Genomic DNA, 19401 nt, shown 5'->3' with positions numbered 1-19401 from the left:
ACATGTCCTCAAAAGTTATTTTGCAAATGCTGTAAGCAGATTTAAATTTGTACATCTTCATAAACAAGTAACTTATTTTGCGTTGCTATTTTTAAACAGGGCAATATCATAATGGAAAACTTGTAGGTTACCGTGAAGTTATTTATTAGTTATGCAGCAAAGCTGTCAAACCAATTGTGCCCCAAGTCAATTTATATTTGATACTACAATAATAATGGAAGAGTAGTGACGTTGCATAGAGACTCACTATAAAAATAGTAAAACCGCTTCTAGTATTACAGAAGTGCTTTGCAATTGCCTGGTATTGTACAACTATCTCTCACAATGTAATCTGAAGCTCATATTACAGGACGCTAAAAAGGTGAGGAGAGAAAGGATATCACTAAAGCACGGATATATTAATAGAGTGTTAAATTCAGCAACACTATACTGCAAATCAAAAGGTATTGTTGGGACAACATAAAAAGGGGAAAGGATCTGATGAGTTATAGATGAGATTAAAGAATTTAAGTGAAGTACAGGATAGTATGAATAGTGAATAGGCTGTTAAACTATACAGAAAGAGGCTGTGATTCTATGACATATTATTGGTTGTGTTCACATTGAGTCCTCTAATCCTGAAGGACAACGCCCAAAAGTACAAACAGAAGAGATGAACCCATTTACATTTAAAGCCATACATACTAAAAGGACCCTCAAGATTTACACGCTGGAAGAAAAGAGGTTACTGGGTATATTCTAATCTAGACAAAAACCCCAATGACAAAAATAAGACACAAGGAGGAAGCATTTTGTAATGGAAAACACAGCAGGACAAGGGTCACACACTTTGAAGTTGGAGGGTTGCAGACTCGGGAAATACAAGTACTTTTTTATTGAAAGAATGGGAGATGCAAGGAACAATCTTTCAGCAGAAAGGGTAATGGAAAATACACAGAATTCAAATGTTTTGGTATAAACACAAGGGAGCCCTAGGAAGGTAGGAGTACATGATACAAGTCTTACAGCTGGTGGAGTATATGATTTACAGCGAGAAGGGAAAATGGGCAGATTAGGGGAGAAAAATTACTTCTCTGTCCACAATTTCTAGGTTTTATCCTGCTGGCGCCATAAAAAAAAAAAGTTAGAAATAAGAAAAGCTACACACATGGTAGTTAACATAAAATGCAATGCAGGAATAGAAAATCGATGTACTACATTTCCCTGATTCCATAGATCTGGAAGAGTAAAACAATCTTATGGCATTATGCCATTTAAATTACAAGCAAGGATAATTGTCAGAAATTGATAGGTTTTAGAAAAACTACTTACCAGGTGCAACTCCCAAGAACATAGGATGTTATATGCTAGTACATGCTATTTTATTTATACGAGGGGTGACATGTATTTCTTTAACCCCAGCTTCGCCACCCAAGCTGCCAAATGCAGCACACCAATTCTTTAGGAAAACCCCCAGAAAAAAGGGGCTTGGCTGTGTCCAAAAATGATCAGCAGTTCAAACCTGGTCTCCTGATGGAGGCACTTGAGCAGACTTTGAGAAGTGTAATAGCAGCAGATGCATTTGTATTGTACATGTATACTGAACCTTGTATAGTGTAGGGTTTTCGTCCCTTTCACATGAATAGAACATGAATTCTTCCAAATTCACATTGAAGAGTCAGAACCAAGTTCACTTCACACTGACCGATCAAAATGGGGGATGGGGGGTGGGGGAAATGAACGGTCCATGCATGCAACATCTGGCTTAATGGTGTGGGATAAATGAAATATCAATGATGCCTGGAAAATTCATGCACCATCATACATGCCAACGTTTACATTCAGGTGGTCAGGAAATTTTGGCCCCACTCCCATAGCAATGCTGACCCCACCCCTTCAGCAATTCCCTCCCTGTTCTTCCTCTTCAGGGCTGCAGGCAGGCTAATCCATCATCATTTGGAAATGAATGAGACTTGCTTGACAGCCTCAGAGAGGAGTATAGAGGGGGAGATGTATTGATTTTGTTCAGCTCCTGCCCCCCCTTTAAAATTCTGTGCATGCGATCTGGAATTATCAGTTGCTGAAGATGAGCCTCCCGGTGATGTTAAAGTGGCCACACTACCTTTCACAAATCATTAAGACAACATAAATTGCCATGGTAACACGAAATGCCAAGGGTAACGTTAAAAAAAATTCAGATAAAAGAAAGAAAGTTAGCTTCCGTTGCGCTGATGAGGTTAGGTTATTACTTCATTTTTGGGGGGTGATTTGCTGGTTTAAGTTTTTACTCACCCCATTATTATTAAAAAAAAAATATTTTTTTGAAACGTTAATAAGTCTTGAATTTCTGGGAATGGCTCGTTATTTTCCGTTTAGTAATCTGTTACCTGGTTAAGAACATTTTAGAAAATCAAAAGAAATACCGGCCCCTGTACAATAGGTTGCAAAGCTGGTTGAGTAACGCACGGTGAAGAATGCATTCACTTCCATTTAGTTCAGACGAAAGAGCTAACTCGCACTTACCTATGGATCACCTCACTTTACACTGTATTAATAAGGGGCCATCACTCGTGTGATTTACAAGAGGATTAACCATTGGTCAAGACAACACACTTAGAATCATGCACACGCTTTAATACTAGCCTGCTGAATTCTACCCACAACTAAAAAGCAAGATATATTTAAAAAAAAAAAAATTTTAATGATAACTTTTTATTGTAAGACATTTGCAGGGCCAATTCATTATAAATGTTATTCCGAACCAACAGTAAAGTGCCGTATTATACTAATCACCTGAATCTTACTCATGTGCACTCTACACTCATGTTTACCTGACCATGTCTAAAGAGCCCTTCCTGCCAAGAAAAACAAGCATGTTATTATGTAGATTAAGAAAATAGTCATCTGGAAGTAGAGGCTCAATGTGTCAAGGACCTAGGTTGGTGTTTCTATGAGAAGGTCTACCTCTGAATTAAGACGCAAACCCAGGCATGCAAATTACCTGAACTGGTTACTTAAAACAGAAAAGACGTGAATACAAAATATGAGAAGAACTGGCCATTTCCTACCAAACGTTATAGTCACACTAAATACGCGGTATTTTGGACTTGTGATGCCGCATGCCACAAACAGGCTTTCGCTGGTGCATCATGTATGCTTTCTGCATTTGTTGCAAATTCATTTAAAGATAAGGTATTGTGTGAAAGAAAATAAACGCTATGAGGCAGTCTGCACAAGCAAATTGTCCAAGCCTTTCACCATTATATTTAAGGGAGTACAAGAGAACCAGTAATTTCTTCTCCAAATATATAGCCTGTGACGTCAGAATCAAGGGAAATAAAATACCAAGAAAGCTGTTTCGTCTGCTACAGCTGACAAACTGCACCAAATATTGCCATGCTGTCTAGTGCTTACGGAGAGAGCAAACGTTCAACTAAAATAGACCAGGAACAGTACTTTGAGTTGGGTTGGCAAAATGCTGCATAGAAGTATGCAAACACACAACAGTCATGTTTAAGCCAGTGCATAGAGGAGATAAAGCACTTATGGTAATTGCAAACATTAACATGTTCATAAAGCTTTTACAACTTAGCAATGGTCCATATAAATAGAGATATCTATTCACCTACTGAGTAAAAGGGTTTGAGAAGATTACATATAGAGAAAAATTAGCTGAAACTTTTAAAAATATTCCACAATCTAGCATGACCAAAAAGCCACCAGGAAAAAAAAAAACAAAAAAAAATGCTTAGTCCCCTCCTCCCCCAAAAGCAGCAGGCAGAAACCAAACCAACAGGAGACAGAATTTGGCAGATGATTTTAAGAGTCTGGGTATGGCAAGAACAATTTGAGATGAATTAGAAAACAAAAATTTTATATATGGCAGATTCTATTACATATGGGGTAACCAATTCCAAGAACTTTGATGATGCAGATATTGGAGCCAATCGGATCATGACAACCTGCTGAAGCTTAGCTGGCAAGTCACATCAACAGTGCTCGAGTAAGAAACCAAACAGTCAATAGCACGTCCTTCAATAGTACTAGAAGTCCCAGCAAAGCATCATCTATGAAGCAATACAAAGCTCTCCAGTTTCTCAGGGATTTCTTTTCTGTAATGTAGATTATGTTTCACTATTACACGTGCAGCAAGACACTGCAGTGTTGTGTGGTTAATGGGCTGGATCAAGTTCTTTGCCATTTCCTTCTCATCCAGCAAATCGCAGGCAGTTTGGTTGTGCGAATTCGTAGAGTCAAAGTGCGCCCCAGATTTCACAAGTAGGTTCATGATGTCTGGGTGGTTGTTGAAAGCAGCGATGTGCAGGGGGCTGTTCTGCTCAGCGTCTCGGATGTTCACATCGGCGCCACACTCCACCAAGATGGCAGTCACCTGAAGCGAGGGGAATTTGCAGACTGGGTAGCGACCAACACATGTGGTGTTTTTGTCCACGGCCAGGTGAAGAGGGCTAAAGTTGTTCTTTCCTTTGGGATGCAGCTTTAGGAACCTATAGATATTTTGCTTCTTGAAGTGCTCTTGCTCCAGGCTGCAGGGAACTTTTTCCAGCAAACAGATCAAGTGCAAAATAATAGAGAGGGCCTTGTTCAGCTGGATTTGGTCAGGAGGCAACAATGTTTGTTTGACAGCTCGGTCTATTTCCAGTACACTTTTGCACAGTATTCCCATAAGGTCATCAAATGTAACTGTAGTGCCCAGTAGGCCTTTCGCCCGGTCCTGAAGCATGAAGGAAAAAAGCTCAGCAAAAGACAACAAACTGCTGGCTGTCATTGGGCTCAAAGGATCCAAGTTGTTCTGTTGCATGTCCAATGCATACTTCCATAGATTGATGCATCGTTTGAAGTTTCCAGAGTCTGCATAGACCGCACCTCTGTACCTGATGTAGTAGGATGTATCTGGATGAGAAGGGCCCAGAATACGTTCCCTAATTAAAAGCGCTTGCATTCTCATCTCGTCTGGGTCAGCGATGAGGTTGTCCAGTTCGTCAGCTGTATTTACCTCCTTGGCATAATCATACGCCATGATTAATGTCTGAGGCACAGGTTTGCTGATGACATTAGTCCTATCGCTATACCTCATGTCCATCGCTCTCTTCCAGTACTTTAAGGCACCCAGGAGGTCCCGCTTTTTGTCTACAAATGTAGCTCCAAGTAGTTCCAGGGAATTAATGCGCTCAGTTTTGCTGGTCTGTGGATGCCGAGTGAGGAAATCCACGATATTTGTGTGGCCAGTCACACTGGCTGAAAGGAGGGGTGTCATGCCATAGCCGTCCTTCTCCATTCTTGCAGTGTATTTAAGGAGCATTTTCATGATGTCCAAGCTTCCAGATTCAGCACAGTCGTGCAAGGCGGTATTCCCTGAAAAGAGAAAAGTTAGCCGTGTTACATCGAGTCTGGCCACAACATAGTAACAAACAGTTTCTAGATTTAAAACAAGTAGAATAATTAAGTATCATTATTATTTCATTAACTTTGCTGCAAATACATTTGAAATCCTCTTCATTGCTGTATGGGCTTTTAATACCTTGCTGTTGCAGAGGATTACAGCAGTAAAGCCGTTAAAATGTGTTAATTACGTTTAGCATCAAGCTGAAAGTCCTTGCCCTGCTCCTACGCTAGACCTGGCACAAAAAGGAAGTGTTTTCCCTACAATGTTAAATGTTAATATGAATAATCATGTCAGCATGACAAATTGCATCCCTTGACAGGTGAAAAGCATAAACCCCTCTGAAAAGATGATTCAATGCAGATAAAGTCAGAGTGTAACCGCGCCACTTTATTCTACCTGAAGAATGGAGACTCGGAAAACATTTTTGGGGCAGGCAAACACTGCTACTGTGCTCCTCCTCTAAATCCCTCTAATACACAGAGAGAGCAAAATATAGTAACCTCTAATATGGGGAAGGACTCTGCATAATCATTACTGGAGATCTTACAAGAGAAAATACATTATGTAAAATGGGTGCTTTTCCTCGAGTACAACAGCATACATTGGCTGATGTATGTAGATGTGTCTACAGTGGTATGAGGTGGTGTATATTTTAAGGTCACGTAGATCGATTTGCTCTGTGCTTCGGGGCGAAATTAAATTTAGATTTTATTCTGGACATTTTCTCATGAATTCACTGTTTAAGGTCTCTCTCTTTATACTATAGCTGAAAATAGCCAAGTGAAGCAGAGCCAAGTGGGAGAATCCCAATTAAATGATCACAGGTAATAAATACTTAAATGTAGGCTTGTTGCAAGGAAAGACCGCATGAGTCATGATTGTGCTGTCAGAACACAAAGGAGAGGCGCTTACTGAACATACAGATCCTCTAATAAACACTCCTCCTCTATGGTGTGCTCAGGCGTTCATTATATAACTGTGAAAATGTCCAACTGTGATCTACAGCTTCTCATGGGAAAACTAAGGAACAAAGTCTCAACCCCAGTATCTCCTTAGATGATTAACTGAAAAATGCATCCAAACAGAAAATATACACAATTACGGTGTCTTATTCTGCCTATTGCTATCCATGCACAAAATAATTATCTGTGCTAATAAGTAAAATGTTCCCTGCAAAATTAACACACACATTCCCAGCAAGCTCAACCCCCACCTTTTTAACTTGGGAGGTTCTCTTATTTTGCTCTATGGGCAGGACCTACATTGTTTCCCCTCATACAGAGGTAAAAGGAATGGTTCACTGTGTAGCTAATATTGACGTGGTATGCCGGCTTATAACGCTTTAGCCAAAGGGTTTAACTAAATGACCAAGAAAATAGTATTATTGAAGTATTTAACTTTATACTCGTTACCATATATGTTTTGTCAAATTGGATATAGCATTGGGCTCCCCTGTCTTTTGTTCCCTACAAAATTAGGAAACTAATCCCTTTAGTGGATTATCTAATGCAAAAAGATGTGAAAACAAGTTAGGAAATGTCTAATCCCACATATACGCGTTTTAAATACAAACATTCTTTGTTAGAGCATTACAAAATATGGCCTGACATCACTGATGTAATAAACTATAAACCAATGTGGTTGTAGAACTACTTCAAAAGAAAAGTTTGGGGCACAAAACTGCCTTTGAAATGCCTTTTCAGAACATACTTTATTGTTCTGCTTTGGCTAAATATTGGTGTTGTTTGAGTAATTAAATTTTTTTACCATTCTAAAAATCGGATTTTTAAACCGAGATCACTGCAAATGTGTAACAGCTGCTGCATTCTTGCCTGAGCTAGGCCTCTAATGCAATTTTTTGCTGTTGCTTCCAACAACAAACCCCTATTTATCATTCGATCAAATTGTTGATGTACCCCTACCTGCAAGTAGATAAAATATTAATGAACTGGTATGTCAGTCCTACATTTACCATTATTGTATTTACATGGAAATGAACATATTCTTAAGTCAATACACTACACTCACTATTAACAGCAGGAACCTTTCAGGTTCGTCTGGGGCACCTCAGTTCAGAAACACTGCTCTAATAAAAGCTCTATGTAATGTATACGCTCACATTTTTGTGCTTGTTCTTAGTGTCTTTTCAAATCTATGTTGGAAAGCTGACGGAGTTCAGCAATGGAAACTGGTCAAGGTATTCCATCTCATAGCAACATACACTCCAGTCGCTAAGTGGGGCAAGACGAGGGGGCACTGGCTTCTGAAGTGGAAAACAACTGTCACCATCTTCCTGTGATTCCTCTAGCAAAATGCAGATGGAGATTTTTTTTTTATGGTATTTGTGCGACATTCTATTTTATAAACAGGAAAACAGTATATATATATATATATATATATATATATATATATATATATATATATATATATATATATATATATATATATATATATATATATATATATAAAAAAAACTGGTTTTAGAAAGAGGATTTGTACTGTACTTTGAAACTCACACTAGGAGCATTACCCTGATTACACTTCAGACAGACAAAAAAAACCGATATAACTTGAACCTTGACCAGCTCTCCTTTTTTACACACTACCAATTATGCAGTCTGTACGAACATTTCCATGTTTCTATAGCAATCATGAATTCTTAGACACACCCAGATCAGGAATGTGCTTGTACCTGAGCCAGAACAGACAGACCTTAAAATATAGAAAGTACACGGTCTATTTACATACAGATGTTACCATATATTTTGCAGAGATCTAAACCCTTTCTGTACTGCAGACAAACTCTTCCCTAAAATAAATCGACTTCCAATCCTTAGACTTTTTGGAGAACGGTTTTGAAAAACAAACAAAACGGAAAGTGAGTATTTGCCGCCGGCATCAAAACAGAACTTAAAAGTAATCAAAGAAGCAGACACACCAGAGATATGCAGACTGCTATAAAAAGATTAAATACTGTTCTTTGATGATGCAACAAAAAAGGGCAGGAAAGCAAATACCTAGGCAGGGGTGAACAAAAATACTAAATTACTTGGGAGCCAGCCAGATTGTTTTTAAGAGTCAGCAATGAGGTGAGGGGATGTAGGAGATAAGGGAGGTAGGAGGTGAGGGAGGGAAGGTTGGGAGGTGAGGGAAGAGGCTGTCCCAGCTCCCCCTCCCCACCTGTCAGCGGCGACTGGCAGACAGGACAGTCATTGCAGCGCTCAACACAGCGCCAGGGACTATATTTTAGGCGCCTGGGATATTTCCCACCACTGGCTAAGGCTACAAAAATTAAACCTAAAAAAAGGAATACAAACTCTACATAATAAATGGTAGTAATTAAATAATACAAATTTAAAGAACGACAAAAAATAAGCCGACAAGGCATAGAAAACCCTTCCAGGAGCAAGAAATTCCTGCTTCTCTGGTCACTCACTGAAAACAAAATAATACTTCTAAGCCCTTCAAATAATTACACAAACAAACAATCATTTTTTTACTTATATTTGAAAATTCTTAATTAAGCACATTTTTTTTATATACAAGGCTCCAGCCCTGAATAAGAAAACACACACACACACACACACACACACACACACACACACCTCTTATTCTGTCTAATTTTAGCTACTGACTCCCTACTGTCCATCACATATTTTGACAGATCACTATTAGACAAACCACTACAGTACTGGTTACTTTAGATGGCCATAGAGCTGTGTATACCCACATCACTGACAGTACCACTTAGTTGATCTGGGTTTATTACGTTGCTTTGAAGCATCATTCAAGTGGAAAATAGTAATACCGATTTCCCTCCTACCTTAGAGCAAACAAAGAAACTTCCATATTAAGTGAAGAACCAAACTAGTTGTGCCTTTATAGCTGGGAAAAGAAAGAAGGGAAATCAGCAGTAACAAATATTTCAGGTTGAGATTGAAATTGAGGCATCAGGGAATTTTTTTGCATTTATTTTTTTACTTCAATAGTTTCATGTGGGCAATCTCTAATTAGCTAAAGAACAGTATAGCTGCAGGTCAATTCGTTTTCCATGTATTGATAGGTCGAAATTTGGTGACATATTAAAAGCTGGCATTTGTTTATAATCTGCTTGACTAGCAGTGGAAGCTCATGAATATTCATGAGCAATCCTGCACTGACAAGTGCTAGAGGGAGGGCAGGGCTGACAAAGGGGTGTGCCAGGGCTTGTGACAGGACATGAAAGGGCAGTGCCTTAGCAAATGGCTGTTAAAATAGAATACAATAAAATTGGTCTTTCAAAGTTGTTTTTTTAAAAACAGAAAATGCTAAAAGTATTTTTTCTTACTACAGAACTGATTTATTAAAAAAAAAAACACACATGCAGGATATTGACTGAACTGCAGCTTTAAATGCAATGTTAATGCTGCCATCTGTTCTCAAAAAGCCGATTTTCCCCTTCTGGTAAGTTTTATAGTAAGAAAATGCAATCTTCGCTGTACAATCATTATATCCCCACTGACTTCACATATAAAATAAATATTGTAAAGTAATCTTTCCTCCACTCTTGGCATATCTGGCACTGCAACAGTCACAATAGTGCAAACCTTGGTCAGTCAGAGAACCATACAGGCAAAAGGGGACATGGTGGGAAGGCATTTGCCTCTAACAGTAAGGTCGCGATTACATTTCAAATAGTTTTTTACTCGTGACGGCCTCGCCACGTGAGCGGTTCAGCCAATGAGAGCAAACCGCTCACGTGACGTCACAGCCACGCCTCCGCAACACCTCCCGCCTAGGGCATGTGCCACACGCGCATGACGTCACACGCTCGTCGCACGCCGTAACACGCTCGTTGCACGCCGTAACTATACTCGTGGCCTCACAAAGAAATCACGAGTTTGTGCATACTCCTAAACCCCTGTGCTCCTCATTGGACAAAGGTAATAAATAATGAACTGCACACAGATTCAATGTTTGTACATTCTTACCTACCAACAATTTGGTCCTGTAATTTTGGTTCTGATGGACGGCCAAAGAAGGTGCAAGCATTAAATTTTCAGGCGTGCAGCTCAATATTTCTACTACTGTTATGTAAAATGGATGTAGATGTAGATATACACACACAAAAACGAAGAGAAATAAGAAAATAAGAAAAATAAGTTTATTTAGTGCATCATAGAATCTGAGCTCTGTTTATATTTTTTGTATCCGTGATAAATGCATTTTAATATTTTTCTAAAAACGTGTAGTGCCGGACATCTTTTTGTACTATTTTGATCAGGAGAGGTAAGATAGAATGGTCCAGCTAGGCCCTTGTTGATTACTTCTGGCTACAGGAGTGCTTTCACCATAAAGGGGGGGGGGGGGGGGTGTGTGTGTGTGTGTGTGTGTGTGTGTGTGTGTGTGTGTGTGTGTGTGTGTGTGTGTGTATATATATATATACACACACACACACACACAGAGAGAATATATATATATATATATATATATATATATATACACAGTATATCTATATATATATATATATCTATATATATATATATATATATAAGCCAGTCAGAATATTTATGAGCCAGTGTGGAGGGCCTGGTTTGCTTTCCGGCTATCCCCATGCACCTAACCACCCGTTGGCTGTTCTGTGTCAGTGTGTAACTGTGAGACAGACACTCACCCCTCACCCTGCCAGTGTGTGCATTGAGAGAAGGGTCTGGCAGAGTACAGGAGCAGTACCACTTTGACTTTTTAGATTTCCTGATCCAAACCCTACATTTCCTGGGGTTTCATGGTCAAGAGATCAAATCTCCTGGTTCAAACCCGTACTTAAAAGACGATGAGAAGTAGAGTTAACAGCAGTTTTAACTTATAGGAGGACAAGAGACGCATCTGTGCGATAACCTGCATTCTATCGGTTGTTCTGCAGGTAATAAACCTGCTGCTGTCATTGTGTGAGTTTGTGTGAGTGCGTGAGCAGTCAGTGTGCAAGTCTGTCTCCTCCCCCGTGGGCCAGCTAACTTAAAGCGAGTAACATATAAGTGCTAGCCCCATATCATCATGGTGATGTATAATAACTAAATGCTGGGGTGCAGCCAGGACTCTGGGGCATTTTGAGTTGGTGGTGGATTACTAATTATACGCCGTCAGACCAAACTAGAGTCACACAAAGCGCGTCATGCCGCAGGAGGCGACCTGGCATTGCATCAATACAAGCTTTCTGCAATGGACGGAGTGCAGTATCAAACCAAAAAGGAGATAAAAACACTAAATAGTGCAATACATTCTTCAATAGAGAGGGAATTCTGTAAGTCAGTCGTTAGTATTACTCACATTTTCCTTCTTAATAAAAGGCCAATCTAATTCTGTGGTAACACCTATGGAAATGGTCTGGTAGTCAGCAAAACTTTGGGACAAGGAATGCAATAGTGCAGATGGTATAAAAGGCATCTTTATGAATCAATAAAAATGTATACAATCTTAGAGAAGGTGCACTCACATGCTACACATTCTTTGAAGCAGCAATACGGTTTAACTGTTACAAATATATATTTTTTATTACAGGACTGAAGCAGGGGGTCTCCGCAGCTGAACCCCTTTAATTCCAGCTCTGTGGACCCCCTGCTTTCCCGAGACCCTTACCTCTGTAGGGGCTGCAGGTATCTCTGCGGAATTTAAATGTCCAGATCCCGCGGGCCAATAGGAAACCTCACGCATGACACTACGGCTTCCTACTGGCTCGTGGAACATTTAAACGCCGCTGTTAGATTAAACAACACAGGTGGGATGGGGAATCGAGGGATGGAGAAAGGGGGAGGGAGGTTAGTGAGAGACAGGGAGGAGCACAGTGGGGAGGCAGAGGGACAAGTGGTGGGGGGCAGTGAGAGAAACGTGGTGAATGCACCGATGGTGACAGGGAGTGATAAGTAGAGAGCAGTGGCAATGAGTGATCTCTATCTTGTGTTAAACCGGATGCACTCTCAATGCAGCAGTGAGGCAGGCAGCTGCTCAGCACAGAGACACCGCCCCTCTACACATCACAGGAGGAGTGGAGCGGGTGCTCTCCTAGTCCCTCCCTCCCTGTGAGTGGAGCCCGGCTCTCAGCATCAAGTGTTGGTGAGGGAGTGATTTCGGCTCTCGTCTCCACCCGTTGATCTTTACTTCCGGATTTCCCGGTGATTGAAACGGATCAAATTTACAGAAAATCGGCAAATTTCCCAGGAAGTGGAAACAATGTACAGGAGGGTCGACTAGGTCTGCCCCCTCCAACTATCTACATTCCCGGCTATCCTGCAGCCTCTGCCTCCCGTTCTCCTCCCACATAGTGGTGCAGCGGCTACCTGACCTTGACCTGTCCATCCCTGCTACTGACTGTCTCAGTGCGCCAGATCCAGCTTTGCCGTCACTGGGGAGCACTGTTGCCAGGTCAGTCAGCCAGGTGGGAACTTAGGTGCCTGGGATGTTCCAAAAATTACTACATTTAAAAAGGGACAGAGACACATTTTTTTTTTTTAAGAACGTAGCCACGCATATTTAAGGGCCCAACAACCTGTATTAAACACAGTTATTAATGCAAAATAATACTAATAAAGTGTGCTTAGATTGTGCCAGGTTGGATAAGTAGCACATATAGTTTTAGGGATGAAGAGGATTCAATGTAAAGCCTTTATTTTGTTCTTCTGTAGCGATAGTGCTCCGATGTGTTTTGGTGAAAACGTGTTTCCAGCACAGGTTGGCTAGCTTTTTTTTATTGCTGAAACATTTGTAAAACTTCAATAAGCAAAGCAGCCCGTCATTGAATCTTTAATATATCCGTTTACTCTCCTATATATCTGTATGAATCACAGGTTTTTGTTTTTTTTATATATATATATATATATATATATATATATATATATATATATATATATATATATAACATTGACACATCGTTTCAATCTTAAACACAAAAACATAGGTTTTTATTGGAAAGCCAAATAAAAATCGACAGTGGGTCTCCAAATGTAACCTAGTGTTCATTAAAAAAAAGCTTTCCTGTTCCAAAAAAATAAATTAGGATAGAAGAAAAAAAAAATTAAGAAAAAACACCACGTTCTTTTTTTGCACAGAGAGCAAAAGAACATATACATTGTTGGTGGGCAAAAAACACGTGGAAAAAAACCCTATAACCCCTTATGCAAAACATATTTTTAAAGAAGCAGTAGTTTGTTTAGAATTAAGAGTTTGTCTTTTCACTGTGGTATCTGAAACAAAGTTCTCTCAGGACCCCATGCACGCTCGCATGAGCAAACCACATCCAGTAGTTAGGAAGTTGCATTTCTTAGGGGCTTCTAAATGGCAAAGTGTTTTCTTTACCTTTATCCCACCCTATCCTTGTCAGAGACCCAATAACATTGAGTCATCACACAAAATGGAAGAACAGAGAAGAACAAACCCCATCCAAGTCTCCAAAAAATAAATTAATGCAGTATTTCATTCAAAATCCTGTGTGTTTTTAATCAGTTATGTAGTATTAGAAAATATGTACTGGATAAGTTTCTCTTTTGAAAGGAGGCGACCTGGGATGTAGGATCTTCGCTGATTGATCACAGGAGAACGGATCGATAAGATAATATAATTGCCATAAAAATGTTTATGTTTAATGAAACTGCTGCATTTATTAAAGCAAAAACAGGCAAGAGGAAATGGAGGAAACGGTGCTATAAAAATACTTGTACGTGTCAGATTTGGGGTTAAAAAAAACCACAACGTTAGCTAAGGGACTATCTATACCTTCCAGGATTGGTTGCCACATTTACAAAATAATCATAAAATTGGATATGAGATTTAAAAAATAAATATATATTTTTAAATGGAATTCCTAAAATAGATTTATGATTATTATATCACAATCAAAGTATCTGTTGCGTATAAACATTGATAGGAATGTAGGAAGAGCTTTAGTAAAGGTTACCAAGTAAAAACAATATCTGTAGCGCTTGTGATTATTCGATCATGTACACTTCTCCCTCCCTATGAAGAGCGAGACAGAAATGTAGGAATTCGCTGTGACTCGTACGGGTGTCAAGTGTGCAGTATGTTTATGGCCATGCCAGCAACCCTGGAAATCAATTCTATAAAAAAACCTTTACAGAGGAAGGGTGACGTCAGCATGATACGAGGAATCAGATCCAATTTTTCTGATGCGGATTTGATCAGACTGTGATTTCGGTTTAGTTTCTTTGTGTTTTGGTCATTTTACCAGGTATAGAAGCTATATTAGCGATCAGCACTAACTGCTGTTCTAGAGTCAGGCTCCATCATGTAAGAAAACCCAAAAGTTGACAGGTTCAAAACTTACAAAGTCAACTAGGCTCTTCACTTTCCCAAGACAGGTAATGATATGACCCAGTATAGCCAGATCTGTTCATATGGTTTGAGTAAGTGCACCATGTATGCACCAAGCTGTTTAAGGTTGAGAGAAGTAGAGTAGATTACCCCCACTCCAGATAATATACATTGTGCAGGGTTCTGATGCAGAAAAATCCTGTACACTTACAGCTTTGTCTGACATTTCCAAGTTAACCAACACAAGCAAATTGATCCTATAAATATAGTTTCTTGTCCTTTAAATAATAATAATAATAAAATACAACATTAGCAAGTGCCAACCACATACATACGGTACACAACAGAATATAAATTTACTAGCACCATTACCTTTTACAATGTTAATTATTTAATGTGGGGGTTAGGGGAACTTGCCTAAATACCTAGTACTGGGCCTCAAGCCAAGCACCTTCAACACTTGGCAGCACATTCATTCATTTATTATTCACATATACCAATACTGTTGCAAGTCCGAGAGGGATCAGATTTCACCCAAGGCATGATGCAGGAAAAGGAAGAAAAGAAATGAATGGCATATAAGATTTGTTTGTTTCGTTGGACATTTCTGTATTGGTTATGCATGAAAAATGCAATAAATTATTTGTGTGTGGGGGGGGGGGGGGGGGGAGTGTGAAAGAAAGTACAGAGGCCATACCCACAAACGTGTCAAATTCTTATTTACTCCAAGGCCTTGAAATAGCCCTAACTGGAGTCCGATGGTGCGTGACTGGGGATCGAGCAACATAGAAATAAATAACCTGCGTGGCTGTGTTGATGCCCTCTCCTAAAGTTATTTCTGAAGGTGGTGTTACTATGCAAGGAATAACTGCTTGCCAGGTAACAGCCTTATATAGCAAAAATGTACATTTATATGCATATTGCACCTATGTTGCATATAATGCAGGGGTGGAAAAATCCTGGGCACCTGGTCGCCTACAATTTCAATGCTGGCATCTGAGTTGCAGTGCTTTAAGCAGGATAGATTGAGCTGTTGCATGTCATGGCAGTGAATGACGGGTCAGTCTAGTCTAGCGGGGGAAGGGGTGGGGTGCTGTGACTATGCCCACCCCTGTCTCCAGTGCAGTTTAACATCTGGAAGAGAGGGAGGAGAGGAGTTGCTTGTGTGCATTGGAGGAGGCATAGTGTGGGTGCGCATGTCGGGGGGGCGTGAATGCAAATGTCAGCCACCACAAAAAATATATATTTTCACCCTTTTCCATCTAAGTGGAAAACACAAAGTAAAGCGATTTTCCAAAGATAAAACAGAATGAGCTTAAGTGGCCCAGGTCAACAACTATTTCTACATACTTCGTGTAATATATATATATATATATATATATATATATATATATAACAGATTCTAAAAAACTAAAAATAAATAGATTTGAATTTCTAAAGATTACAATTTGGAGCAGGTCAACGCAACATTCAATTGCAGCAGCATGTTCCCCTTTGTTAGGTATTAGCACCTTCCCAGTGTCCAAATTCTGGGATTTTGCTATTGTGCTGTGGAAAACTGGACTTTTCTCTACATTTAAAAATGGCTACGGTAAACATAGGAGAATACTGTAGGTATTTAATCGGTTTGTGCTTTCATGGTCATGTCACTCCAGTATGTTACCGAGCTGAAAATCCATGTGTGCACTACTTTCTTACATCTCATCCAACAAAAATCTAACAGTATATCATCATCTTGATCAGAATTCCAATGCTGGTGGTTCCGGTGACATGGAGCGCTCTCTGTGATAGAAGAAAAAAGAGGCATGGAATGCCCCGTCAGTCATTGTGACATCACTGAAACAAGGAGGGACGCGTATGCATTTAAAGAAACCGCACATTCCAATGACACTGCCGATAACGATCAGGCATGCTAACCGAAAGAGCAAAAATGTTAGGGAGGGGGGGGGGGGTGAAGGACAGCTTCTTTAGCATATAGGATGCACTAAAGTTAAAGCACTGATCTAGTAGCAACTTTTTCTGATTTTTGTCATTTACAATTATTTAACAATTCTTAGCACCAGTGACATTTAATTGGTTAAATGGACACAATTGGCACCTCAAAAACATGTAAATTGCAGTGTTTTCAGCCATACTTTGGAGGGTTTTTTATGATCTTTACTTGATCTGCATTGTGATGACACAGTTATAGTCAACCAGGATACTACTACCCGTCACTTTTGACAGCGTGAACCAACACTGGTGCCATGAATATTCAAACATTAAAGCATATTGCATAAAGTACTGTAACTGATGAGAATTAATTTCATAGCACACACGGCAAAATTAAAACAGTTGGGAGGGGGCGGGGGGGAAGAGGAGGTTACACAGGAAAAACTTAAGTTTCACTTTAAAAGGGTGGTTTGTATCTTGTAAGAGAGCCAATGACAAAATGTTTGTTTAAAAACATGTTATACCTGCCATATGGAACTGCTCCTTTAAATACCATGAACAAGTATTCATGTGTATCCAATGGATGAAGTAAGGAATGTACAGTATGAAGCGGGTTTAAGAAAAACCAATGCAGCCATAAATATTGAGCATTTCGAATGTTGCATTACATGAGCTCTCGTCTAAAATGAGAAAACTAGCAGTGTAGCTCTTAAAATTTGTAAAGAAAAGAAGATTGAGAATGACATTCAAACACTTACATATACCAGATGACTGGCTCTACCATTTATTAGCAAATAATAGGAGTGTCGGCTTTACAACTAGCTGTGTTCAGGTAGTAAGAGATTGGCAGTGAGTGAGTGGCTGGCATTGTTTCAGAGGCGTGCAGAAGCACATTGGCTGCACAGGCTTTATATCATTTTCCCTTTTACTCACACGAACAGCAAAATGCATGTAATTATTAGAACCGATTCCACTATATATTACAGCCTGCAAAAATGCATATAAACAGCATTGCAAAATACTACTTGGGCCAAACGGAAGAATTTAAACTACAGTGGATGTGTTTAACAGCTTCCTTAAATTTAAAGCGACAATCCACGACGGTGGATTTTTTGTGAATTGTTAATATAGATATATAATCTATAACATTTAAAGCAGAGGTCTCCTGAGCTGAACCCCTTTCATTTCAGCTCCGGGAATCCCGTTTCCAGAGATATTTAACTCCAAAAGTAGGTGCCAGTAGCCACTCTGCTACCAGGGTTCACAATATGTCCACTGTTCAAAAATGTTGCTCCCTGTGGACCAATAGGAAGCCGTGACATCATCTGTGCGGGTTCCTATTGGCCCATGTGATGAGGGAGCTTTAAACTTTAAAGCCCTGCTTGCTCAGTCGGAGCAGTTACCGGCACCTATTTCGGAGGTAAGTATTTCTGGAAGCAGGGGGTCCCCCAGAGCTAAAATGAATGAGGTTCAGCTCCGGGTACGTCCTGCTTCAATTCTCAACTTTAAAAAAAAATAATCTCCACTGACATGGATTGCTCCTTTAAAACCAATACTAAATCTTAACGGCTTAACAATCAAATGTCAGGCTATGTATAATACACATTTTCATTTGTAACAAGAATGCTGCAATAAAGGGTTGATTTATAAAAGCATTTTTTTTTTTTTACTACAAATTACAATAGCAGACATAAAAGCATAATTTTATATTTCTCACAATATACCAAAACACTGAAAGGTTTCAAAATCAAAACGTTTGGTTGGAAAAAATGGTAAAGTTGAGAAAATATGGGGGGGGGGGGGAAAGAAAAAAACCTTTAACCTTTGCAAGGGGGTAAAAATAACAGCCACTGAGCGTAGAGGGGGGTTGGTAACACCATAGTATTGCAGCACAGAACTGTTCAAAGCACACAAGTTCCTGTATACAGAACAGTACATGCACCTTAATCTCAGAGATCATTTCAGATATCACACTTTAAAAGGGATAAAATGTTTATTAATAATAAGTGTTTTTAGCAGAACCTTTTCATACATACATCCTCAAAGGGAGTTTAGATGTTGGCTGAAGCTCAAAGTGAAATATACATATAGGAAAACAGAAATTTCTTTTAATGTTACACTAAAGGCCTTGAATCTTGTATCTTGGGACGTGCAGGAAATAGGTTACCTCTTAATTTGTTCAGAGTTCATTTACCTTGTACTTACAAAAGCAGTGGTGTTATGTAGACCAAGTTACACATATAGAAAGCACATATCACATGTTGCCTGCTGCCTTCATGTGACAGTCTGTTTTTAGACAAAGATTTTTCTCTCTCTCTAGCAGAGTTAGAAGAATCACACACACAACCAAAAAGAGAGAATTTAGTATTTATATCAGTTTACCAGATAACTACAGAAAGTATATCATTTTCCAGCTACAAAAAAACAAAAGGGTGTTACATAAATTTGACGATGACAAGTCACTAATTATCTGGAATGAGTAATATACAAAATAATGGACGTTTTTGCCTTTTCAATTAAACACTAAAAACACAATATAAACCAGCAACTGAAGCCACATTATAAATATAATTTTGAAAAGTCAGTTAACCCAGACCAGTATAACTAATGCTTTCGCAGAAATTATCTTAAATGAGCAACACAATGACGGCTGGTGTGTGCGGAAATAATAAACAAAGGCATATGTAATATTCTGATTTGTTAAAATCACTAAGTGCAGCCTTGTAAAAAGGCAGTGACTTAACACTGTCTGTTTAAATACACGTCCCATTCTGGTTTAGCACATC

The 19401-nt window shown here is 39.3% G+C and overlaps 1 protein-coding gene across 2 annotated transcripts in view; it reads right to left on the bottom strand.

Annotated features, from left to right (window-relative positions):
• Positions 1-2675: 2675 nt before the first annotated feature.
• FEM1C (fem-1 homolog C) overlaps positions 2676-19401 on the bottom strand; it is a 113800-nt gene continuing 97074 nt past the window's right edge. For both annotated transcript variants that reach the window (XM_075601320.1, XM_075601309.1), the window contains one exon: positions 2676-5352. In XM_075601320.1, coding sequence (XP_075457435.1) covers positions 4043-5352 — 1310 coding nt within the window. In that variant the 3' untranslated portion in view covers positions 2676-4042. The remainder of the gene's footprint in view (positions 5353-19401) is intronic.

Source organism: Ascaphus truei, chromosome 1 (assembly GCF_040206685.1).
Source record: "Ascaphus truei isolate aAscTru1 chromosome 1, aAscTru1.hap1, whole genome shotgun sequence".
Lineage (NCBI taxonomy): Eukaryota > Metazoa > Chordata > Amphibia > Anura > Ascaphidae > Ascaphus > Ascaphus truei.
This window is presented reverse-complemented; position numbering and strand designations above follow the sequence as displayed.